The sequence below is a fragment of the Patiria miniata genome, unplaced genomic scaffold (assembly GCF_015706575.1).
Source record: "Patiria miniata isolate m_02_andy unplaced genomic scaffold, ASM1570657v1 HiC_scaffold_3, whole genome shotgun sequence".
Taxonomy (NCBI): Eukaryota; Metazoa; Echinodermata; class Asteroidea; order Valvatida; family Asterinidae; genus Patiria; species Patiria miniata.
Window position 1 is genome coordinate 37,121,793 of NW_024037069.1, and position 27,868 is coordinate 37,149,660.

Sequence of the window (27,868 nt, forward strand, 5' to 3'; positions counted from 1 at the left end):
ATCCTCCTACGATCTACGTAAGTCCAGAACAAAACATGTTCCGTGGCTTTGCATGCACACTATGGGTGCATACCTGCAAATAAACTCCCATAGACACTAGTGCTAAATGCCCGTACTTCAAAATTCTTTTAAAAATACTCAAAACTCTCACAGGTATTCAAGCTGCACAGAAAAATGATGATCAATGTGTCATCTTTCATTTTCTTTTCAATTTATGGTGGGTTGACCATTGACTTTTCGAGATATTTTCACGCAAAGAAGACGACCCCTATTTTCCCCAAAGCGGAAAAGTAGCCATCTTGAAAAACGATCCCTCCACAACATGGCAAAATAGCGCCACTTTCGAGCCCAATACCATCCAAAATGCTCAGAATTGGAAGCCCCAAGTCCGGGCCAGAGGTTCACTACCATATCTCTTCAATTCCCCAATTTTACGGCGCTCAGAACTCTCTAATATAGAATATTTTGAGGTATAACTTTTATTCATGAGCTTGGCGGATCGATTTACCGGTGTGTACCCCTATGTAATCGCGTTGATTGAGAGACTGGAGCAAATCTGCTTTTTTTCCCCAGGATTGTGGTGGCGCCCTTCCCAGCCCCATGAGCAGCGTCCGAAGTCTCCATCAGGGTGACCGTTTTAGCCGATTTTCGGCTAGATCTGACAGAATTTTTTGGATAAAAAGGAATCTGAAAGAAAATCTAGCAGAATGAATATTTTAGCAGATTTCCAGCAGAAAATCTGTAAAATCGATGATCCTAGCAGAAAAAAATGTAGCATATTTGTTTTGAACAAGCTTCAATCACTTGAACATCAAACCCTTGAACAGCGGAGAATTTCTTAATTTTTTTTAAGGAAATTGTATGATATCATTTTTTTAAGGACATCTGTATGTCTGTATCGGTGTTTATCAGGTGTTTTGTGTAATTCTGGCTGATTAGCAGATTTTGGTTAAATCTAGCAGATTTTTTAAGTGCACCTAGCAGAATTGTGCCATTTCCATACGGTCACCCTAGTCCCTATCGAATTTGATGTGGCGCGGCACGTGCTGATTTTGTGATTTAAATCGTGTTGGCTAGCGGTCACTGACGGTCAGCGTCACGGTTTGTTTTGCTCTCGGCTTGAATCATAGTTGATTGGTGAGTCCCTTCTTAAGTTCTTAGATATTTTGTCCTCTTGTCTGAGCAACACTTTTAATCTAAATTTCACAGGATAAGAGCAATTATAAGCTGTAATTTCTGAGATTTAAGTAATTTTTTTGCCAGGCAAGCTTAGCCCCACTAGTGTGGCTAAGGCAAGCTCAACTTAAGCAAAAGCCTAAGATTTTAACACGCTTCTCAATTTTGTGTCCAATTTCCGGACACCACCTTGAGTTTGACTTTGAAATACCAAACTTTCACTACACTTCCATTGAACGGTAGCTTCATTTAATAGGACCTATGCCAGTCATTGCTACTCCTAGTATGAGGCTCCACGTGGAGCCTCATAGTTCTAGGAGTAAGTCACTGCCAGTTTGGGGGATTGTAAAGTTTAAAAGACACCTCAGTTTTCTAATTCTTAATATAAAGATTTTGTCTCTCCAAAATTATGCGCCCAGCCCTATCAATTCTTTGTTGAATATCAGACGACTATGTACTGTATGCTGACTAAATAGTATACATAAAACAGTCACCGAGTTGTGCTATAAATACACCTACGATGCGTTGCATTTCGACGTGTTGCAGAGATACGACGCGTCGCAGCTGTGATGCATCGTAAGTTACGAGGAGTTTCATGAAATCGGTGCAGATTTATCAGTAGCACTACAGTAAACAGTAGTGCACACCGAATCAACACCCCATCCCCATGTCATCCTGGTTAAGTTCTAAATGAAATGTTTCATCAACCAACCAGGGACGGTTTGGAGGGGGGGGGGGGGGAGGGGCCCCAAACCAGCTTTGGCAAATTGTTGCCAATTTGTTTTTAATGTGTGCATTTGTATCGGCGCCGTCGTTTTTACCCCATAATTTCCCTCAAAACTGTAATCCTGCAGATTTGGTGTAATTGTCATGTAGGCCTACATGTATGTACTTTGGTGAGTCCAAAAAGTTCAAAGTCGATTTTCGTTCTCGTAAAATACGAACAGGGTCCTAAACTTCACATTCCCCCAAAATTGTACCACTGAGTAGTGGAATGATTAAGCAGCTATTTTTAAACTCAAAGTTCTTGTAAGTCCAAGTAAAACAAACAAACAAACCAGTTGATCGTCCCCGCCCGCATCTTTTTTTCAAACCGCGTTCTTCAACTCAAAAAGTAACTTTTTCTTGTATATCACTTTAATAAAATACATAAAACATATTTTTACTCTACTTACTATAATAAGGCCACAAAAAAAATATTCGGTCTCTGGTCAGACCAAAGTTCCGGAATTGACGCGGCCAGCGGCTTTTTTTTTTTTTTTTTCAAGCTTGGATTGTACAGACAAGGTGGGGTACTATTTTGCTTTTTTGGTGTCCTCATGTACATTGGTGTCCTCCATAATTGCCTTGGTGCTTTCGATCATTTGCCTTGGTGCAATTTCCCATTCCTTGGTGCTCTTTGGTAAAAAAATTGAGGAGGTGCGGAAATAGAGGGCGCTGTTGGAGCTACCGCGGAACATTTTGGAAAAAAAAAGATTGACGCGCATGATAAAAATCGACGCGCGCGCTGACCAGAGACCGACTTATTTTTTGTTTTGGCCTAAGAAAGCTAATTAAAAGCTGGCGGTCATTTTGAACCAAGTTGGCGGCCATTTCGAATATAAATACTTGGCAGCCATCTTGGAAAAAATAAAAAATAAAAAGGCCCTCATCCTCCTCATTTTGAAAATTTGTCTTTTTACTTGTCTAAAATGTTCCACTGTTTTTCTTAATGGAATTTGACTAGTCACAGTGTTTACCTGAATGTGATTTGACTGTGTTTACTAGCCATGTGAACAAATGCATGGCGAGGGAAATGGAAGAAATGTTTGACTGTTTTGGCTGATCAAACAAAGGGACAGACAAAAATTAGGTCATGGTTGAATAATTGGTAATTTAAGGTTGTCATTTTATTGTTTGCCCAAAGATAACAAGATGGGACCTGGAATTCTTTACTTTGTCGTCATCGTTGGACTGTATTCAAGCTGGGCTGGTCAATCTAGTGGCAAAAAGGGTATGTATGTGGCAGGGCCAAGTTTTACTTGTGTGTTTTTATTGTGTATTAAATAGGAGTAGCTCCCCTTAAAGCTATAGTCCATCATTTGCAGCCATCCGAAAAGTAACTGGCGTAATTATTGTTGAAAAACAAACTTGGTTGAAAGATAGTAAGGGAACTAAACTCCCTGTGAAATTATTCTTTCTGGGAAGCTGTCATTTTGAAGTAATTAACGAAAGAAGGCATTTCCAACGGTGATTCTTAAGAAGCACCGTAGGAAAATTTAAATTAGTAGTTCGTTTTGTTATTCAGCGCAACGCGCACAAGTATTGGAATGACGCACACGCGCGCGCGGTTGTTATAATTCGTCGGATCAGTGCGCTACGTCGCGTATAGCTGCAATTCAAAACAATTCAAAACATGATTCAGTAACTTTTGATTTGAAATTGAGATCTTAGAATGCTGTTTTTCTCAGAATGTACAGCTTAAGCTTAGCTGAAACTTCATCAGGTTAGTTGCTCAGTATCCTTCATTAGATTTTGAACTCTTTTGTTGCTTCAAACGAACAAAATGCACAAATTACAAATGATGGACTGTAGCTTTAAGCCGTGTCCGCACTGGACTTTTTTTTGGGAAGGTTTTACCGAGACGATGGTAAAATGAGAAATGGTCAAATGTGACCACTGTCCGCACTTGGACTTTCGACACGGGAAAATTTACCCAGACCGCGTGGGAGAAGTAACCGAGCTGTCACAGTGTCAGTATAATATCTCACCGTACACAGAAAACAAATTGCCAATCACATTTTCAGCCGCCGATACGCACAGTAATATACACATGCCATTTGCATGCACAACATAATCGTTTACACGATATTATTTCATCTTGACATGCTAAATCTTGACGAAAAGGCCTATATTTCTGACGCATTTGTGATGCACGTCGTCGAAGCCATGCCGCTGTACGATGTTTCGTGCGGAAGCAGTGCCATCAGTATTCACTGGTTCCCATCGCATGCTTACAGAATCGAAGCCATGATGTGGGCCAGGAACCAGTGACTACGGCCTACGTACGGTACCGGACCATGATGTTCCGTGCATGACTAAAGTAGCGTATCGGGACGAATTTGGATCGTAGAAAATAACATACATCGGTGGAGAAAGAGAATTTCCGCAAATTAATTCTCAGAAAGTGATCTCTCTTGTCTGTGTATGTATTTGTCCGTTGAAATATATTTTTTAACGAGATTTTACCGCTCGGACTTGATGATAAACCGCAGCGTGTTTCTACAAAAATGTTCGGCCACTGCACGAGCAGGTTCGTGCGGTCTCTGTATGCATAACAGGGCGCTTGGGCCGGATGTACGCTTTACTGAGCCGCTTTTACTGACTCACACTGTCCGCACTGGACTTTTTTTGGTCAAACAAACCGAGACTATGGGTACTTTTCCCATTTTAAGTCCAGTGCGGACAGCCTAGGACGTTTTCCTCTCGGTTACTTTTCCTCAGTCCAGCGGTTACTTTTACTGGCCAAATGCTGCCCAGGAAAACTTCCCACGCGCCCAGGAAAACTGACCAGGTCACTTTTCCCGAGACGATAAGTCCAGTGCGGACAGTGTGAGTCGGTAAAAGCGGCTCAGGAAAGCGTACATCCGGCCCGAGCGCCCTGTTATGCATACAGAGACCGCACGAACCTGCACGTGCGGTGGCCGAACGTTTTGTAGAAACACGCTGCAAGCGGTAAAATCTCGTTAAAATATATATTTCAACGGACAAAAATACATACACAGAGAAGAGAGATCACGTTCTGAGAATTAATTTGCGGAAATTCTCTTTCTCCACCGATGTATGTTATTTTCTACGATCCAAATTCGTCCCGATACGCTACTGTAGTCATGCACGGAACATCATGGTACGTCCGGTACCGTACGTAGGCCGTAGCATACATGTATGATACTTTATTACATGTATAATTCTGGACCATGTGTTTTACTTTTACCATGTTTACATAGCATTTTCTTTGTTCTTAAAGCCCTGTCCGCACTGGACTTTTTTTGGTCAAACTAACCGAGAGTATGGGTACTTTTCCCATTTTAAGTCCAGTGCGGACAGCCTAGAGCCCTGTCCGCACTGGACTTTTTTTGGTCAAACTAACCGAGACTATGGGTACTTTTCCCATTTTAAGTCCAGTGCGGACAGCCTAGGACGTTTTCCTCTCGGTTACTTCTCCTGAGTCCAGCGGTTACTTTTACTGGCCAACTGCTGCCCAGGAAAACTTCCCACGCGCCCAGGAAAACTGACCAGGTCACTTTTCCCGAGACGATAAGTCCAGTGCGGACAGTGCGAGTCGGTAAAAGCGGCTCAGGAAAGCGTACATCCGGCCCGAGCGCCCCGTTATGCATACAGAGACCGCACGAACTTGCACGTGCAGTGGCCGAACATTTTGTAGAAACACGCTGCGGTGTATCATCAAGTCCGAGCGGTAAAATCTCGTTGAAATATATATTTAAACGGACAATTACATACACAGAGAAGAGAGATCACGTTCTGAGAATTAATTTGCGGAAATTCTCTTTCTCCACCGATGTATGTTATTTTCTACGATCCAAATTCGTCCTGATACGCTAGTTTAGTCATGCACGCAACATCATGGTCCGGTACCGTACGTAGGCCGTAGTCACTGGTTCCTGGCCCACATCATAGCTTCGATTCTGTAAGCATGCGATGGGAACCAACGAATACTGATGGCACTGCTGCCGCACGGAACATCGTACAGCGGCATGGCTTCGACGACGTGCATCACAAATGCGTCAGAATTATACGCCTTTTCGTCAAGATTTAGCGTGTCAAGATGAACTAATATCGTGTAAACGATTATGTTGTGCATGCAAATGGCGTGTGTAATATTACTGTGCGTATTGGCGGCTGAAAATGTGAACGGCAATTTGTTTTCTGTGTACGGTGAGATATTATACTGACACTGTGACAGCTCGGTTACTTCTCCCACGCGGTCTGGGTAAATTTTCCCGTGTCGAAAGTCCAAGTGCGGACAGTGGTCACATTTGACCATTTCTCACTTTACCATCGTCTCGGTAAAACCTTCCAAAAAAAAAGTCCAGTGCGGACACGGCTTAGGACGTTTTCCTCTCGGTTACTTTTCCTGGGTCCAGCGGTTACTTTTACTGGCCAACTGCTGCCCAGGAAAACTTCCCACGCGCCCAGGAAAACTGACCAGGTCACTTTTCCCGATACGATAAGTCCAGTGCGGACAGTGCGAGTCGGTAAAAGCGGCTCAGGAAAGCGTACATCCGGCCCGAGCGCCCTGTTATGCATACAGAGACCGCACGAACCTGCACGTGCAGTGGCCGAACATTTTGTAGAAACACGCTGCGGTGTATCATCAAGTCCGAGCGGTAAAATCTTGTTAAAATATATATTTCAACGGACAAATACATACACAGAGAAGAGAGATCACGTTCTGAGAATTAATTTGCGGAAACTCTCTTTCTCCACCGATGTATGTTATTTTCTACGATCCAAATTCGTCCTGATACGCTACTGTAGTCATGCACAGAACATCATGGTCCGGTACCGTACGTAGCCGTAGTTCCTGGCCCACATCATAGCTTCGATTCTCTAAGCATGCGATGGGAACCAACGAATACTGATGGCACTGCTGCCGCACGGAACATCGTACAGCGGCATGGCTTCGACGACGTGCATCACAAATGTGTCAGAATTATAGGCCTTTTCGTCAAGATTTAGCGTGTCAAGATGAAATAATATTGTGTAAACGATTATGTTGTGCATGCAAATGGCGTGTGTAATATTACTGTGCGTATCGGCGGCTGAAAATGTGATTGGCAATTTGTTTTCTGTGTACGGTGAGTCATTATACTGACACTGTGACAGCTCGGTTACTTCTCCCACGCGGTCTGGGTAAATTTTCCCGTGTCGAAAGTCCAAGTGCGGACAGTGGTCACATTTGACCATTTCTCATTTTACCATCGTCTCGGTAAAACCTTCCCAAAAAAAAGTCCAGTGCAGACACGGCTTAAGGTTCACTGGCCTGTGTCTAGAGTTTGTAGCCAGTAGGGTAGTTTTATGATGTGCTAATCCTTCACTTTGGGGATAAGTGTCTCCCACTTCCTTTGTATCTTAGAACTAGTGTTTATTGTGACTGGTTTTTATTCTTTTAACTTAATTTTTTTTAATCATCCCAAAATTCTATCCAACTGTTTATTTTTTATTCGTGGCAAATTCTTTTGAGTGTTTTATTTCGTTGTTGATCCTGATTGAGATTTTTTTGCCTTGAAGTTTTTCTGGAAAACTAGGGTTTTTTTTTGCGCTAAAGGATAGAAATTGTTTTGTTTGTTTGTTGGAAGATTTTTTTTTTGAGACTAAATTAAATTTGTGAGAAGTCTATCATTTGAACCAGGATTTTTTTCTTAATGAGCCATTTCGAACGAGTCGGGAACTAGGGCAGCTTTTATGGACGGATACCAGTTAAAGCTGGTTCCCGATTCCCTTTTACCTTTCGAAATGCACTTGTGTTTACAAACGTGATCAAGTCTACTCATTATCATAATCGATGCATCACGCGCGCTCGGTAACGGAATCGCACTGATCGGGATATGGGAACCATCGAATGTACACTGGGCATGAAGACCAAATTGCGTTGTTCAAACATTAACACGAGTCGGAAATTTAACGTGTTCACGATCGCGAGGGGAGCTCTCGGAATTGAACGGGAAATTTCACTTTTCATCGGGATCGTAAGTAAACTTCAGTACAACCATCTTAATTAACGATGTCTACTTGTACCTCAGGTGGCGTATTTAGTAATTTGGAGGCTGTTTTGAGGGTGGAATCTGATGTTTTTGTTGGGCAATGTTGGGTTTTTGGGTCAATGACAGAATTGTGTTACTCGGCATATAACTTCTAGCTTGGACCCCAGTATCGCCAGACCATGTCCGAATGTTAAAAAGGCGGTAAGTTGGGTCCAAGTTACTCGGACTACTTGGCAATGAGGAAATCTGAAAAACATGCTGTGTTTTTTTTATTTGTATTTCCCTTTTAAAAGCGAACTTACACTTACAGTTCATTAGTAGCAACTCTTTGTACATCATTTGGGGGGGGGGGCTATTAATGTATTGCAGGGCAATTGGGTCTGTTGAACTTTTGACATGTTATTGATGTTATTGGAACCCTGATGGAGCCGGACAGGCTGAGTGCCTGGTAATGGTTTAAGGAGTGGACTGGTGTTTTGGGGAAATTCTTCAAAACAAAGGAGCTTCGTGGCCTCAGGGGATGCCTAGGCTCCAAGTCTTATCTCTATGGTCTGATGGAGTAAGTTAAGAATTATCTGTCAGTGGGGCTTACACTTACAGGGTGTTTTGAAGTGTATAAATGATGTTGTGGACAGGGTAAGACAGTTTATAAAATTAACCAGAACCAGAGAGGGGAATTAGGGAGTACTTGAGAAATAAATTGGGATTTCGTTATCAGGGATATAGGGAGACCATTGTATTCGGTCTGAATTCTGTTTGTCAGAAACTTTCGAAACAGGAGTTTGGATGAAGTCCAGATTAGCTTGATCAATTTAGTTTATTGAAAAATAATTGGAGTTAAAATGAGGCATAAAAGGTCTGGGCTGAGTGGTCTGGGTGTGACATTGATGAGGAGGAGAGACTTTTGCAGAGCTGTTAGGAGTTGAGTCCTACAGTTGCAGTTTGAGGAGAGTTGATTTGGAGTTGCTTGCGGATTGCGGAGTAGTCGGGTCCAGAACTGTGAACATGTTGTAGCAGTATAGGTTGAAGTGCGGACATGGCAGAGTGGTTGAGGGAGAGTAGTGACAGAAATACAGCTCTTGTTCGTATTGGGATTTGCACCGGTGAACAAGTGAAGTACAGTAGTCAGGGAGTATGGAACGCCAAAGAGGCATTTAATGTGATCATCGAATCGGTGATGGACTTTTGCAATCGGTGATGCATATTCACGATCGGTGATGAACTTTCGCGATCGGTGATGGACTTTTACTGGTGATGCATATTCACGATCGGTGATGGACTTTCGCGATCGGTGATGGACTTTTACTGGTGATGCATATTCACGATCGGTGATGGACTTTCGCGATCGGTGATGGACTTTTACTGGTGATGCATATTCACGATCGGTGATGGACTTTCGCGATCGGTGATGGACTTTTACTGGTGATGCATATTCACGATCGGTGATGGACTTTCGCAATCGGTGATGGACTTTTACTCAACGACTGGTCATCGCAGCTTTGATCACCGATCGCGAAAGATCATCACCGATCGCGAAAGTCCATCACCGATTAAATGCCGCTTTTGGCGAAACAGGAACGCCAAAGAGGCATTTAATGTGATCACCGAAACGGTGATGGACTTTCGCGACCGTCGCATCTGTGTGTTGCGTCGTAATCATTTGCACGTATTATACTTATCTATGTTCCTTGCTCTGGAGCAAGTTAAATTTAATTGCAAATGCGCAGAGCCTTTATTTTGCTCTTCTGTTTTTTTAATACCTTTCGCGAAAATCTGATAAATTTTACTTCCACGTAACCGATGTAATTTTCGAACCATGGTGTGTGTGTTTGATAAGAGTTAAATTTAGATTAATCATTTTTAAGATAAGAAAATATTATCATTGTTTTTCCAAAGAGCAATGATTCGATGTGTACATTTTTGTAATGCAGCATGGTACTCAATCTGCTAAGACCACTGTGGGAAATAGAGCTAGCTCTATGGTTTGTGCCAGCCATGTCTTCTTTGGCAATCAATCACCTTGTCCCTTTAGCCCTCGCAACAACACGTGCTTCAGGTCTCCACTTACCAGCTACCATTTTTTTTTTTTTTTGCAGTCGTGGAATTGGGGCACGATCGAGGTCAATCATTTTTACATGGGGGCTCACAAATTGGGTGTTCCACATGCAAACGCGTTCCATGCACCAACTGACGTTCAGCAAAATAATGGAATCCTTTTCAATTTTAAGAACATACCTTTACATCATGTACATGATGTATAGGCTACAACGGTCTACAATCGAACCGCAACTTCCGAGATCTTTTCGAGCTTGTGGCCTTGTCAATTGTATAGTGCACAAACAGAACAGACATTCGCTATTTAACCCAATTGGTTACATTATTCTTTAACTAATGAATAATAAATTATTCACCGGTGTGCACAGTCTTTTTAAACATCGAGTTATCAAAGGAAAATATTGAATAATGTATAAATAAAAACACACTAAAATTTTGCAATAGGAGTACAACCGCAACAGTTACCTATGTACCGACAACCTAAAAAAAGCTTAGTCTGCCCATGACGCCGGCAGCCTCCGTCGCCCAGAAATCACAGCATATTTAAGTTGAAGAAAGTGTTTTTTTTTGGGGGGGGGGGGGTTGGCTGGGATATTTTCACCCACTTACTTTGATAATATAAAAAAAAACCTCTGCACCGATAGCAAAAGTCCATGCAAGGTTGATCACCGATCATGAAAGACCATCACCCATGGGCGTCACAGGGGGGGGGGGGGGGGAGCACGGGGGCGCTCCCCCCCCCCCCCGGAAAAGCCCCCCCCCCCCCAAAAAAAAAAAAAAAAAAAAATGGGGGAAGAAGACAGAAAAAGGGGCGCGAAGTAATATTATTTGAAAAATGCCCACCCTCGAAAAAATGATAAATCGTGAATATGCTGGAAAAATCCTGGTATTTCGGGGAGAAAAATGTTTTGCCCCTCTGCAAAAAATTTCTGGCGACGCACAAATCACGGTGTTTTATAGCCACATTACCAATGATAGGGAAAACCGGTCGACTTATCAATTGTTATGGTTATATTAATAACGGCAACACCAAACCGTAGTGGGCAACAGCGGAGACTCAAAGCCACGACATACACAATATGCTTGACAATAAATGAAATACATGAACATGAGATATGTGGCAATAATAACAACAAATGAAAATCATACTTGAATTACAAAAAAATAACTTCCCACATCATAGCCTCGTGACACTTGAGAGCGCTACGGCAAGTATCAAATTAGCCTAACAAAATAGAAAAACAAGGGATTGAATGGTTTCATTTGCCCCATAAATATGAGGAGCAGGCTGTCTGTATCCTAAAAATTGCGAACATTTTAATCCTTGTAATTTGTATAGTCTCTTGTAACCTTGGAGCACTATAACTGGCGGATGTAAGGGGTGGTGGTGGAAAAACATTTGCAAGGAAAGTTCCTCTGTGTACTGTCCATCATGTGCTCGCTTAAGTGTGCTTAAGGCCCCACATATCTATACCAAGATTGGCTATTAGATGGATTTATGATGATGATGATGTGATTGCATTCCTGTGCCCCCTGGATGCCTGCTCAGACCCCTCAATAACCCCGCCATATATGCTGTCTCCAATGACCCACACATCAATCATCATATTATGCAAAAACCTTTTATCACGTATTGGTAAAAAAATACTCGGACTCAAATTTAAGGACATGAGAAATACATTGCTGAGATGATTGGTAAAGCTAATAGAAAATTATTCATGTTCAGGAAACTGAAAGAAACTGGTTTTACTCAAAGAACTTGTTACCCTATGTTAGACCAGTCCTAGCAAACGCATCGCCGGTTTGGCACTCAAGCATTACACTCAAACAGACCAATCTAATTTAGTCGATCCAAAAGAGTTTGCCGTATTACTCTATCTCTGGATCACCTTTATGATAGAAGAACCACTATGTGTACAAACTTTGCTCTAGGTGCATTTAAATCAGGCAAATTTAATGAGTGGTTTCCTCAATCAAAAAGTTGGCACACTATATCTTAGATCGAGTAGAACACTCAAGGAGTATCCCAGTTCATCCAAGAGATTTCGAAATAGCCCAGACTCATCAATAGTTCAACATAGGATTTTCAAATGTATACAATTTTAATTGCTATTATCCGAGTGTATATGTTTTTGAGAATAATGGATTGTTGTGCATTTTGTATGTGTTTCGATTTCTCGTGAAATGTGTTTATTTTTAATTCATTTTAATTTTTACTGTAAATCACTGTGCAATTCAGCTTCTGAGCTGCTTGATGGTGATAATCAACCCAAATAATAATAATGTTAATAATAATGATAAAAAATAATAACTTATAATAACCCATAATTGGCTATTTGGGGAACATTCCCATAAACTAGTGCACACATTTTCCCCCCAACTTTAATGACCCGTAACTCCAATTTTACCTTAATTCGCCGGGTAATTTTTACTAATTCGACCACGAGCAATCGAGTCTATTTGCGACGATAATATTTTGCCTCTAAGTGTGTGACGCTAAAGTGTCTCCCGAAGGGAATAGGCCTATTATAAAACAAATCATTCTGTTCATGCCACATTCACAGAGGAGTGTTTTATTCCGGATACCTGTGATATGGCCTATACCGTTTGAATTGTTAATTGTTATGGTTATGTTAATATGGGCAACACCAAAGGCCCAAATCCACAGCGGCATACACTAACTGCAAACATTTCACGGACATTACAAAAAATGGAGTTCGCAAGTGAGAACGGACATATTATAAAACATATACAATGTAACCGTATTAACACAATTTAGGGGCAACACCAGGCCCGACCAGTAGTGGGCAACACAAAAAAACTCAAAGCCACGGCATACACAATATGCTTGACAATAAATGAAATACATGTAGGCCTATATGAAAATGAGATATATGTGGCAATAAATGACAACAAATGCAAATTAAACTTGAATAACAAAAAATAGCTTCCCACAGATGTACATTCAGTCAGGAAAACATCATAGCCTCGTGACACAGTGAGATCGCTACGGCAAGTATCAAATTAGCCTAACAAAATAGAAAAACAAGGGATTGAATGGTTCCATTTGCCCCATAAATATGAGGAGCAGGCTGTCTGTATCCTAAAAATTGCGAACATTTTAATCCTTGTAATTTGTATCATAGTCTCTTGAAACCTTGGAGCACTATAACTGGCGGATGTAAGGGGTGGTGGTGGAAAAACATTTGCAAGGAAAGTTCCTCTGTGTACTGTCCATCATGTGCTCGCTTAAGTGTGCTTAAGTGACCAGAGGGCCCCACATATCTATACCAAGATTGGCTATTAGATGGATTTATGATGATGATGATGATGATGTGATTGCATTCCTGTGCCCCCTGGATGCCTGGTCAGGCCCCCCAATAACCCCGCCATATGCTGTCTCCGATGGCCCACCCATCAATCATCAGGTGCAAAAAACTTTTTACCATTTATTGGATAAAAACAAATCATTGTGTTTATGCCACATCCACAGAGGAGTGTTTTTATTCCGGATACCATCGATTGGGCATTTACCGGTTGCAATATGGGCAGCACCAAAGCCCAAGCCACAGCGGCATACACCAACAACAAACATTTTACGCACATTAATTTTTAAAAAAATGCAGTTCACATATGAGAAAGACACTTTCAAACACAAAAACACCGTAAACAAATATCACCGTCAGGGGCAACACGAGAACCCTAAGCCACAGCGGCATGCACATTCAATAACTGATGCACTTTGGCGATCGATGATGGATTTTGCAATCGGTGACAGGTTGTTGATCATCGGTCGCAAAAGTCCATCACCGATTGCAAATAAAGTCCATCACCGATTGCAAAAGTCCATCACCGGTCGCGAAATTCCATCACCAATCGTTAACATGCATCACCAGTAAAAGTCCATCACCGATCGCGAAAGTTCATCACCGATCGTGAATATGCTTCACCAGTAAAAGTCCATCACCGATCGCGAAAGTCCATCACCGATCGTGAGTATGCATCACCAGTAAAAGTCCATCACCGATTGCGAAAGTCCATCACCGATCGTGAATATGCATCACCAGTAAAAGTCCATCACCGATCGCGTAAGTCCATCACCGATCGTGAGTATGCATCACCAGTGAAAGTCCATCACCGATCGCGAAAGTCCATCACCGATCGTGAATATGCATCACCAGTAAAAGTCCATCACCGATTGCGAAATTCCATCACCGATCGTGAATATGCATCACCAGTAAAAGTCCATCACCGATCGCGAAAGTCCATCACCGATCGTGAATATGCATCACCAGTAAAAGTCCATCACCGATCGCGAAAGTCCATCACCGATCGTGAATATGCATCACCGATTGCAAAAGTCCATCACCGATTCGATGATCACATTAAATGCCTCTTTGGCGTTCCATAAGGGAGTCCTCACGAGGAACCATTTTGTGGATTACATGTTTGATGTTCTGGATGGGCATAAGGATAATGTGAGTATGATGTAGTGTATAGAAAAATGTACATATCCACATAGTGCATCAATTGTAGGTCATTTTCTGTGAAACGGAACTTGTCATGGTTGTAGTGACAAATTATTAATTGTACCCGGTAGTTGATGAAAAAGTATAATCCCTGCTCTGGAAGCAGATAAATTAGCTAGTTACCACTACCGGTAGGCTGAGTAGTCGCAAGTCGAATTAGAATCCTTGTCTCTGTGTACTATAGTTCTAGGGGTAACGTGTACATGGTCGTATGTTACTCCTAGAACTATGAGGCTCCACGTAGTGGAGCCTCATAGTCCAAAACCTATTGTTATTGTATGAATTCAATATTCTTTTTTTTATTCAAGACAGATTCTTCTCAGGAACTGTTTGTCAAAATGAAAACATATATGAACTTCAGTTGTCAATACACGAATGCCCAACCCATTGCAGTTGTCAATACACGAATGCCCAACCCATTGCAGATGTATTTTTTTGTAATTACGTCATGACGTCACTTCAAAATATAATAAAATTAATCTTAGGAATTCAATATAAAATCAACCGTGAGAGACCGGAACTTGAATTTTGCGGGAATCGACATGATAATACACGCTCTTCCTTTTATCCTGTGCGCGTAAAATCACGCGACCCTTCCTTCCGGGTGCCGGTCGAAACCGGAAGTGCCTAATAATTTGAAAGTGGAAAAAGATATGAACTTGCTTTCAACGGTGTTGGTGTCTGCCTGGATTGACCTTTCAAAAAAAATAATGGGTGACGCCATGAAGAGTTGGAGCGCCCTCTAGCGGCAGGTTAAAAACGCGAAAAACGCATTTTCACTTGATGTCTGTGGCGAAGTTTGCGGTATTTGCTTCAAAATTCATGTACATGATGACCTTAATGCAGACAAGACCTATGCGCAAAAAAAAATTGATTACGTCATCAGATCGGAAGTTTCAATAAAAAGATCTTTAAACCTTCAAAAATTGCTAAAAAATCAACCGCGATAGATATAATCAAGATTGGGCTATATATAGCACAGTTAAAATAGCTCTTGAACTAATTTCTGGTAATGACGTCACAATGACGTCATCAAGTATCATATTACAAGCAATCAAACATTTCTAGATTTAATCTTTGAAAATCAATATAAAATCAACTGCTACAGATTTGATTTTGTTTTTTATGGCAATCGATACAATCGACCATCAAAAGTGATTAAAACTTGCCTCACCTAATTAAAAATATATCTGTTTAAAATTTTGCGCATGCATCGCCCTGAAAACCACCATATAGGCCCTACATGTATTGTCTGTGAGTGTGCATAATTAGCATGGATGTGCAAGTACCCTACCCCCTCCCCAATAAAACTGGCCGTGCTACTTTTGTATAACATCGATACCACCCCTTGTTCTATTACTGTATATGCCACTGCATCGTGGTTTACAAATGGTTTATGTATGTGATCCTTGTAGTTGTATTGAAAACTTTGACTCACAAAAAAACTGTTTAAATTAAAAGCAAAATCCTATATTAAATATTTAAAGTTATTAATGTTGACCTTTTTTTTAACCATAGAAGACAAGGCAGCTGTTGACAGGAGACCCAATTTTGTGATTCTGTTCGCTGATGACATCGGGTATGGAGACCTTGGTGCCAATCAGCAGTCCTCTGCACAGTCAGATACACCATTCATGGACATGCTGGCATCACGTGGCACAAGGTAAATATACATTGTATCCTGCATCAAAACTATGCTGAGAATTGAAAACAAAAAGAACTTTTAAGCAAACTAAGTTAGTCAAACAGCCACAGTATTTGTGGTCACCAACTGCAACTGTAGTACCTTTCAAGGGACTAGCTCTCATTGTTTCACTTTCAGAGTAGATTGTATATGTGCTTGTGTTGATGGCTCAGTGCAGCAAGGTCCCACAGACTTTGACACCTGATGCACTGTTTTGGATCTTGCAGGATTAGGGTTAAAGGAAATCTTCACTCATCCCGCTTGTAACTGATATATTTGCCTTTAACTACTTGAGGGCTGGATGAGGGCTGGATTATTTCTGGCCAAAAAAAATATCCTTTTTGACAAAAAAAAAAATATATCAGCCCAATTTTTAAAACAGGTCGAACCATAAATACTGACCCTTGAGAGTCATTTGTACAATATTTGTACAATACTTCTCACTGAAAATTCATATTTTACAACACTCTGAGGCCCCTCCATGAAGCAATTTTTGCTAGACAACAGGCAGTGTAGAGTGGGCCAAGGTCAAGTTCAACACACAGTGTACAAAACCAACGGGGCAAACAATGTGTATACCCGTCCACTGCGGAAGACTGGGGGGGGGGGGCTTGGCAATTTGATTTGTCACCCGCCCCTGCAGATGTGCATTGCCGGAACGCATTTTCATGTCCTTAAGCATTAACTGGTTAACTATTTCCCTCGCAGGTTCACTGACTTTCATGCCGGTGCGTCCGTATGTACGCCGTCCCGCGCCGCACTCATGACGGGCAGACTGGGCAAGAGGACCGGTGTGGTCAAGAATTTCTCCCTCTCCTCCGCAGGGGGTCTGCCTCTCAATGAGACCACATTCGCGGAGACATTCAAGGCCGCGGGGTACCAGACTGGGTTGATTGGCAAATGGCATTTGGGGCATCGTGGGCCGTTCCATCCAAATAGAAGAGGTATGTATTACTTAGGGTAACTGCCTAAATGCTTGGCATCTCAAAATTATACAATGCATGAATAAATCTCCATCTAATTGGTGGATCATGCACGGTTGCTCCATGACAAAAATGAGAAGATCCGTTCCAAGTTCCATTGCAGGGTCACACTTTTGATTTTGACGACTCTGACCAATCAGATGATGAGGATTTATTCAGGTGTTGTGTAAAACAAATAATGAATGTTTGACATTGGTGTTAGGCCGAATAAAAAAACAAAACATGTTTCTCGTCCGGGTTTTTTTTTAAAAAGGGAGGAAGCGGGGCTCTTTTTATTTTAATTTTTTTTTCAAGATGGCCGCCATTTTAACATTTCCTGCAACCGTTGGTGTTCCACTGTTCACAGACACTTTTAAAAATGAAAGACAAGTTGGACAAGAGAACTGAACATATTTACAGTGTCATTTAGAGTTGTATTGGTGTATTGGTATTTATTTTTCCGATGAATTTGTGGACTTTTTCGCTGTTTTTTTACTACTTTTTCAAAAATAAAAAATAATAAAAAAATCCAGGCGGCCTCCAAATAGGAAGCGGGCGGAGACGAGAAACATGTTTTTTTTTTTTTACTTCGCCTTATGGAAAGAATAATTTCATGCATGACAGATCATTCTGTGAGGTGAACATTCAATCTATCACCTCAATTATTCTTGGCATTGGACTCACAAATATTCATTCTTTTTATACCACCACATGTAACAAAGCATTGAGACAACTGTGTGTGTGACACACAAATAAATTCACTGTTGCATTTTTAGAACTTTGACAAATTTCCTTTGCACTATCTCAGTTTCAAAGCATTAGCACAAAATTATCCATAGTTCTGATGCGGCCTGTGTTGATATAATTTCCCAATTGCTGTTTGAGACTTGGAATAATTCTCTTAACTTAAAATGTTCTCGCAACAGGATTTGATTCTTATTATGGCCTGATTGAGAGCAACGATATTGGTTGTGTGGATGATCCAGGATACAATATACCTCCATGCCCGTCATGTGCAAACTGTAGCAGTGACGACCACCATGGTAAGTAGATACAATTATTTCATCTCATGAATATTTACCAGGCAAATACAACTCTCTCATTGGTCAGTGTTGTTGTCTGTCATGTTCAAACTGTAGCAGTGACAGTGGCAATGGTAAGTAGAGTCAATTGTTACACATCTCATGAATATTTATGAGTCAAATACTACTCTCTCATTGTATGTCAGTGTTCTATTGTTGTCTGTCTTGTTCAAACTGTCGCAGTGACAATGGCATTGTTAAGTAGATTCAATTGTTACACCTCATGCATATTTATGATTCAAATGCAACTCTCTCATTGGTCAGTGTGCCAATGTTTAAGGGAAGTAAAACATTCACTGTAACTCCCAGATGTTATGTATGCTCCCTGTTCTAACTTTCCTGAGCAAGTTGAACATGCAATACTATGTATTTTTGATAAGCCTGTGATGGACTTGTGATGGACTTGTGATGGACTTGTGATGGACTTGTGTGGACTTGTGTTGGACTTGCGATGGACTCGTGATGGACTTGTTATGGACTTTTGATGGACTGTGATCGACTTGTGACTGAGTTGTGATGGATTTGTGATTGAGTTGTGATGGACTTGCGATAGACTTGTGATGGACTTGACTACATACAGACCATTCCTGCCATGGTTCATAGATAGCTCTACTCAGATAAATGTGTTTTTATTTCTGTTGATTACTTTCTAGTGTGTTACAATAAAGTTGCCGTGCCACTCTTCGGGAACAGTAGCATTAAGGAGCAGCCAGCCAACCTCGTAACTCTCGGAGGGAGCTATTATGAGCATGCGAGGATCTTCATTAGACAAAGGTAAGGAGCTTAAACATGTAAACTGTTGGTTGATGAAGGGGGATAAAGGAGTTAAGGGAGTAGAATAATTGACAGGTTTTATGACCCTTTTCCCCCTGGGATTCAGGCCAAGTAATTGAAAACATCTTTACTATTCATAAAATTGTGAAATCTTAAGTAAAGGGAATAAATGTGTGCTGTGGAGGTGTTGAACACTATGTTTAAGACTGGTTGGAGTCTGGATGCTGATAATTACCCTTGCCGAACACTGGAAAAGTGTTTAAGACCAGCAAGCCATGTCTTTATCATTCGTTTAAGACCAGCCACGTGATGGGCTCTCGACCAATGGGAATGGGTAAACTGTCTTAGGTATTTATGAAGTTTCTTATTTATGAATAAGACTAAAAACAAACTTGTTTTAGAAACGTTTGTTGTTATCAAGATGTTTATTGGTTATCAATATTTCTAAGGGTTGGGAATTTTTGCTAGGAAATGTTCTGAATCTTCTAAAACCCATTGTGGCACAAATCAATGGATTCCTTGTGCTTCAAAATTTAAGGGGCGTTAACCCACATGTTGAGTAACAGGGGGCCGTCTGCAAAATCCTCTAAAAAGCTTGGCTGTTAAAAGTATTGGAAGGAATCAAGGAGGGTCGGGATAATTTATCAGATGTTTAAAAGGAATATACAACATTTGAAAAATAAAACTACCAAGTTTTTACGAAATACTTTAGTAGGATGTTGGTAAATGAGAGTCTAAAGCATCCTGTAAATTTATGGCACCTGGTGTGAAGTCATTTTCAAGAAAATAGTATTTTTGTATACATTTCCAACGATGGTCGGCCGACCACCGTTGGAAAAACCTAACTATTTTTCAACTTCTGATCCAAATTTACCATGTTTTCAGTCCAAATTTAGTTTGCTATTGGTAACATGTCCATGAACGGGTGCAGGCAGGCTAGACATGTCCCCTATACCTTACAATTTTCGGCATCTATAAATATTGATCTATTTCATCTTTAGTGGAGTCAGGGAACCAGACTGCCTGAACATTTGAGTTTTTCTTGGTTTTTCCGGCATTTTCGAACACAAAACTTCAAATATGTTAGTGTTACAATATTTGATCTATTATATTAACCCCTCAAATAGTTCATTTCTGAAATCTACAACAAAAGCCAATGATGTACATTCCCTTTAAAAGACTTGGTCTATTGCGTTTTGGCAGTACGTCTTATCTGCTGTCAAATCGAGGTGTTCTTGTACCTGTTTGGTGTTTTCAAGTCTCATTTATTAGTACATGCTATATATACCAATCCGGGCACACAGTCAGTTCTATCATGAAGGCCCCTTGCTAGAGTCGAAAGCATTGTGCTAGCTGTTGTTCAGACAATATGTCACGGGGCAGTTGCTTTGTACAACAGCATGCACAATGAGTTCCCATTGAAGGGGGCCTCGTTTCATGTCTCATGTGCATTGACTTTCTGCTTTAACCCTAACCCCTTCGGCTCTATGACTACAAAGTATCCTGAGTCCGCCAAAATCCATCAATTTTAACATGCAAAAAAAATAATGGTGGCCAGTGAGTCTATCAGAATCCACCAGTTAGGCGGGAGTAAATCTATTGAGATCCTGAATCCATCGAAGTCCCCCAACAGCTCAATATGGAGGTATCCCGAATCCATCAAAATCCTGCAGTTCTGCTAGGCTTACAATCCTGAATCCATCAAAATCCCCCAGTTTGTGCAATATGGAGGTATCCTGAATCCGCCGAAATCCCCTGAATAAGGGGTGTGGATTTTGATGGATTCAGGTACGTTGGGGTTAATCCAATCATCTCTCCCATGCACAGTGTACAAGCCGTAGCACCATTCTTGCTGTATGTCGCCTTTGCCCATACGCACGTACCTCTGCAGTATGACCCCAAGTTTGCCAACAGTTCTGCGAGGGGTCCTTTCGGGAACACCTTACGAGAGCTGGATTACATAATTCAGGGCATCGCGACAGAGATACGCATTGCTGGCATCGAGTCCAATACACTGCTGTGGTTTACAGGTTGGTAGTCTTCGTTCAAGACATGAATTGGTTTTACCCTTATGCTACTGGTCAGTCCTTGGCAAGTGTGGTTAAACCCCTGTGGTAAAGGCGCGATTAAAACGATCAATCAAGTCTAGCCTTGGGAAGTTGGGCACATCAGACCTGAGGAATTCTGAGCATACCTCACCCATGCTATCTTCAAGCTAATAAGCGCGCATGTGAACTACGCAGGGAATTTCTCAGATTTCTCAAGTATCAAAAAATTCCCCAAACCGATTTCATTCATCTTTGCAGGGCGAGTAAAAAAAACAAACGAAACCCAAATGTCAGTTCTACATGTAGCACTTTCAAAATCTAGGATATGAAGGCCCAATTCACAAGCTTTTGTTTCAGTACAAGAATCATTCAAATCACTCATGTACTTTTCAAGTTACGGAATTTTAAACACAAACACCATTTTAAAGTTCTCTCCACGGATCTCAAAAAAGGTGTGCGTTCTTTCAGCAAAACAAAACAATTCACACATATCCCTATGTGGTTTGTTTTCGTTTTGCTGAAAGAACACTTACCTTTTTGTGATCTGTGGACTTAAATGGTGGTTGTGTTTAAAATTCCGTAACTTGAAAAGTATGTGAATGATTTGAATGATTCTTGTGATACTGAAGCCTGCCATCCTTTTCAATGTTTTTGAATGACTGGAAATGAAAGTGTTTTTTTTTTAAATGATCTGTGCAGAGCTGGTTTTTAATTTGTCATGTTTATCTCGCGATATACATTTACTCGCAGGTGACAATGGTCCGTGGGAACAAAAATGCGAGTACGCTGGAGACAACGGACCATTCCATGGATTATGGCAGAAACAGAAAGGTAATTAGTATGCGTAGTTAATATGCATAGAGGTTTTGCATCCTCTTGACGATATCATGTGACTGTTGCATGATCCGCCATTTTGGATGTCTAGCATGCTCGATCGATCGTACAGTACATATACATGAACATTGTTTTATCTGTAACTTGCATGCTGTGCGGTACTTGTCACGGTCAATATCCAATTTTTCTCCTAAAAGTACTTGGTTAACCCCCAAAAATTGAACAGAAAATAAAAGATTATAAAATAAGCTTTAATTTGATGTGTCTGTCAAACACCTTGGAGAGTGGCATACAACTCAATTGGAAGGTCTTCTAGTCTCTTTATTAAATTTGATACCCCTTTTGAGTTTGTGATGCTGGTAGTTCAGAAGATTTCATACATTTTCCACTTTTCAGCCATGTCCACTTTCTGTGGAATTGGTGACAAAACTCACCTTGGTCCAAAAATTAGACTGAGATGAATTACTAGTTCAGAGACCCTTTCAAAAAATGTAGACTCTCGACCTTAGAGCCAATTGGGGCAATTCACAATGCTGTGCGCCACCAAGAGTTCGCCATGGAGATGTTCAAAGTTTACGGTCAACAAAACATGACACATTTGAATGAGGGTCAGTAGAGAGCTTGATCGTTACAGGTTGGAGCATAGCGTTTTGCCACCTTACGAAAACACCATATTGATAATAAGAAAAGAAAAGGGCAAACAGGTATTAGAATCATAGGCTTACAAAACTACTGACCAGAGAAACGAACAATTTCAAATGTCCCGCACTGCGAATATGTTGACCGTCTCCCACAATGCACTGGGAAACTTGGTGGCGAACTGGTTTTGGACAGTTTTACTAGGTGTGCTAAGTCTCATTTTCTTCACATTTGGTGGAGGAGCACATGGAAGATGACTGTATGGGAAGGAGGTCATCGCAGGCCAGCCTTTACCTGGTGGTCAGGTTGCTTACCAATCTGTCTCTTCTCGGATTCCTTACTCCGTTCCTTGTTTTTATCCATAGGTGGTGGAGGAAGCACAGGGAAGCAGACTGTATGGGAAGGGGGCCATCGCGAGCCAGCCTTTGCCTATTGGCCAGGTCGCGTACCAGCCGGTCGCGTCTCAGATTCTTTATTGAGTGCCTTGGACATCTTTCCAACCATCGCCTCTATTGCTGGGATCCTGATGCCCAAGGATCGTAGCTACGATGGCATGGATGTCAAAGAGGTGCTGTTTGGAAAAGACTTGCACAACAGGGTAAGCTCTGTCAAAGTACATTGCAACTATCTAGTTTCCCCTTTTTGCTCTTTGTTGCTAATGAAGTTACTCAGTAAATTGTTCACATTTTACAGTATTTGGGTGGCATGAATGGCGCAGTGTGTAAATCGCTGGCCTCTCACCGCTGGCCGGGGTTCGATTCCCGGCTCGGGTCACGAGTGAGTAGAGTTGCTAGTTGATTCTCTCATGTGCCACGAGGGTTTATCTCTGGGTTTTCTCCCTCCTGCAAAAAGCAACACTTTCGATCTGGCTGTGCTCTGTACTAAGACATGGGTCATATGGCAGCTGCCTCAGGCACCTTGACATGCCTCTGGCTCGACCACGCTGTAGCTGCGTCCTTCGCAATTCAGCTTCTGCTGGGAGTCAACATGTTAAGCCCTTTAAATTTATTTATTTATTTCGAATTGGAGCTGGGTTACTGTCATGTTTGTGTCTTGCATTTTATTTGATTAATTGGGTTAAAATGGTTCATTTCGATGAATTGAAAGCAACTTGACGAAATTGGTTTCCTTTCAATGGTTGCAAGAGCACATGCACAAAGGATGAAGCCAAAAGAAAACCCAACAAACTTCAACTTCCATGTACTAAAGTCTCTTACATGTAAGTCCGACCACAAAAAAAATGGATTTATACTTTTAAAATTGATGTTAAACTTTATATTCAAAATTAGTGTATGTACCTTTTCCATTGTTTTGTCTGTTTTTGCCTGTAGACCCTTTTCCATCCAACCAACGTTAAAGCGCGTGTGGCTGGAGCTATTGATGCCGTGCGTCATGGTGCATACAAGGCTGTATATCAGACAGGTATGCGTACCGAAAATAACAACTAGGTATTAGGTTGTTTTGTGCAGGCATGCAACTTTTCCTTGGATCCGCTGATTTCCTCGTTTTTTACTTCTCATGAATACCATTACAAATTGAAAAACACTGTACAAAGTCTTGTGTGGTTTGGAGTTTCCTCTTTTTTTCCTAAGTTCCAGTTGCATGCCTGTTTGTGTGAGTTTTTTTGCCCTTCACTGACGTAGAATTAATGTATACTCGGTGTGTTACCTCTCGAGTGCAAATAAGAAAACATCCTTCTGGTAGGATTCGAACCCACGACCTTCTGTTTTCTAGTGCAGGAGTTCGTGGGTTCAAGTCCCACCCAAGTGTTTTTTTTTCTAACTTACACTCTGAGGGTTACACACTGAGTGTATGTATACGTCGGTGAAGGGCAAAACAAAACCACCTTATATTGAATTGAGATCACGTCGATGCAATTTCCATCTTATGAATAACAACCAGGTAGAAATCCATAATTAAACACATACAAATATAAAACTTACAAAGTAGCTTAGATCTGGTGTATTTAAGCGGCGTGAAAAGGGATTTGAAAGTGTTAAGATTTAAAACTTTGTTTGACTAAAAATGTTGGGTTACTTAAAAACTCACTCAATGGCAACATTCGCCAAAGAAAGACAACAGATTGTTGCTGTTGTAGTTCACTTTTTACATGGATGTATACTAAATACCATAGTGAAATTTATGCACAGCTCTGATCTATATTTTGTTTATTAGTAGGTACTATAGTTCAGATCCAGGATTGGTTTTAGGTTATGAACATTGATCCTAACGCATCAAAATTCACTGAGATGATTTGGAGGATTTGGGGGGATTTTGGAAAGTACATCCAAATTATTATTCTGTGAATCTACTGGATTAGTAGAAAGTATCAAGATCGTGCCTTAAATTTTCTACAGAGTGGTGGATTTTGCATGATCTGGAAGATCCGTTACAAAAATGTCAGTGGGTCATGGGTGTAACTTAAACCTAACCCTACCAGGCTCTTCTGGCTAGCAATTCTGCTGAATGCAGCAACACACAACATTTGCAAAAATGATGAGCCTGCTCAGTGTAGCAAGGTCTGTCCAGGAAAAAATCTCAAGGCCAAACTGGCCTCAGAGTCTGTGGTCACCAACTGTGGCAGGACACAGCTCTCAATGAGACTGTGTCATTGTCTCAGAATTGGCCTTTATGCACTGGTGTTCATGGCTCAATGCTGCAAGGTCCCACAGACGTTAACACCTGATGCACTGTGTTGTGTCTGGCAGAGTTAGAGATATAGTCCATCATTTGTAATTTGTGCATTTTGTTCGTTTAAAGTTACAAAAGTGCTCAAAATCTAAAGAACGGTACTGAACAACTAACCTGATGAAGTTTCAGCTCAGCTTCAACTGTATATTCCGAGAAAAACAGCATTCTAGGATCTCCAATTCAAATCAAAAGTTGCTGAATCATGTTTTAATTGGGCCTGAATTCAGCATCTGAGACACGTTCTCACTGAGCCAATTGCAGCTCTGCGATGTCGCGCACTGAATCGACGAATTATAGCAACTGCGTGTGCGTCATGCAAATGCTTGGCGTGCGCTTCGAGTAACAAAACGAATGACTAATTTAAATTTCCTACAGTGCGTCTTAAGAAGCATTGCTGGAAAGGCATTCTTTCGTTGATTGCTTCAAAATGACAGCTTGCCAGAAAGAATAATTTCACAGGGGGTTTAGTCCCTTACTATCTGTCAACCAAGTACGTTTTTCAACAATAATTACGCCAGTTACTTTTCGAATAGCTGCAAATGATGGACTCAAATAGCTTTAACATTCAATACATCCACTTCACATGGTGCTCTTGTCTGTTCTGGTTTAGGCGGAGAAGAGCAGTGCGGTGGTCTGACCGGCCCCATCCAGAGACACGACCCTCCCCTCGTCTTCAACCTGCAGACTGACCCACAAGAGGGCTCCCCCTTGGACCCGCACAGTGAAGAGTACAACAGCGCCCTCACCGCCATAGAGAGGAGCCTGGAGGCATTCCGAGCCGACCTCGCAAGGGATAACACAACAGAAGCGGACTACAGTCAAAACGATAAGTACATTCCTTGCTGTAATCAGCAGAATCATAAATGTCGCTGCCACGAGCTTTGAGCAAGTTTTGATAAATGTGCAGGTATCTCTGGTCTAAAGATGGCTGAATGTCCTGGCTCCCTGCTATATATATTGTGCTGAGGGATTGGTAACCAATGATGTCACTAACCTCAGTAGGCTGGTCCCGGATGGTGTACTAGACTAGTCCAACCATTGTTGACTAGTGTGCTTTGGATGAAGAGCACTCTAACCGTGATTAACCCTAACTCCCTAGCGTATTTTACTTGGAACTGGACCAAGTCCATCAAAATCCATCAATCACTGTGCTTCCAATACAAAACTGTACATGACATAATGGAATCCACCACTGATGCACTGGTTGACATTCACGGACTTGCTACACATGGCTTTTACCACAATAGCAGTACAGGAAGCTTGGCAAAATCAATTGGATACCCCTAGCACTGCTTCAGGCCATCAGGCCCAAGTCCATCATTCTCCCTTTAATATTTAGTCTCGCAAGGCCTCCTGGACCATGTCCCCCAAAATCCACCAAAATGGGGGGATGGATTTTGATGGAGTTGGGGTGGTTAGGGTTAAGCATAGTTCCCAATAGAACTAACTCTTTGCTTTAGGGATTACAAAACAGTCTAATAATTGTAGTCATTTGTATTTAAACAGCAAGATTTTGCTATGAAATGTTTTGCACCATCTCTGCTGTTAAACATTCAGATAAATGTTTTGATCCCTTGGTCTGAGGTTTATTTTTCACCATTTAACAAAACGTGTCAGTACCTCCTCAAAGAGTGCAAACAGTCGGCAAAACCGCGCCCAGTGAAGCGAGTTGGGTGATGCTTATTTGCTTTCATTGGGGTGTCTTTGAGGCTCCGGTAGGGCAGGCGTTTTAAAAAAAAAAATTGAATTTCTGTGCTGTAAATTTTAATTGATAAATATGTCAGGCATGCAACTTTTCCTCGTATCCAACTGATTTCCTCGTTTTTTACTTTTCAGGAATGCCATTACAAATTGAAAAACACTGTATAAACTCTTGTGTGCTTTGGAGTTTCCTCGTTTTTGCCAAATTCCTAGTTGCATGCCTGATATGTGCGTGTCCGATAGGCTGGTAACATTTTAAGACGGTCACATTATGCTTGCCCCACATGTGTGCATAGAAGATATTTATACGTAAAGTTTAAAAGAGATTATGAACAGCTGTCTAAATTTGCTAACTGAGGTGCAGTATAGGTACAATGCGATCATTTGGGCTTTGTGCAATTAAGTTTTTTGGTGGTTTCATACACACAAACCACTGGTTAGTGTGTACAAAATACATGCATGCATTTATATTGTTTGCTCCTAAGAGTAGGTGATTTCATTCAAAGAAAATGGTCTGAGATATTTGCTTACATTTTCTAATTGGTTCTTATTTAGTATTTTTTAAGTTGCATAGATTTGAGATTTAAAGGTATGGCCCTGGGGTGTTCCCTTTCTTCTTTATTTCTTCCAATGTGATGGGATTGAATTTTTTTGGAGTGTGGGGGGGGGGGGGTTAACATCCAGATGCCTCCCCTCGCCACCATACTGAACATACCCCGCACGGATCTCAATAGCGTCCGCAAAGTGGTTTCTGGCGAGCCGGTCTCGGCTTTCCCTGGGTATATCTGGATCTGCATAATAAGCCAAATTTCTGATCGCTTGTTTTAATTCCTGCAAGGTTTCCTTCATGTCCTTCGGCTGCTGGCTACGGTTTTGTAATTTCAGTAGGTAGTTTTCAGCCTGATCCCCTGGCCTGAACCTACGACCTA

General features: G+C 41.3%; 1 protein-coding gene across 1 annotated transcript; it reads left to right on the forward strand.

Annotated features, from left to right (window-relative positions):
- Positions 1 to 1,030: 1,030 nt before the first annotated feature.
- Positions 1,031 to 26,881, forward strand: LOC119737237 (arylsulfatase G-like). The gene is made up of 11 exons (XM_038211435.1): positions 1,031 to 1,137; positions 3,083 to 3,169; positions 16,043 to 16,187; positions 16,917 to 17,152; positions 18,097 to 18,213; positions 18,906 to 19,026; positions 20,854 to 21,056; positions 21,825 to 21,905; positions 22,913 to 23,145; positions 23,879 to 23,969; positions 25,849 to 26,881. The coding sequence occupies exons 2-11, from the start codon at positions 3,091 to 3,093 to the stop codon at positions 26,121 to 26,123; spliced, it is 1,581 nt and encodes a 526-aa protein (XP_038067363.1). The 5' UTR covers positions 1,031 to 1,137; positions 3,083 to 3,090; the 3' UTR covers positions 26,124 to 26,881.
- The last annotated feature ends 987 nt before the right edge of the window (positions 26,882 to 27,868 follow it).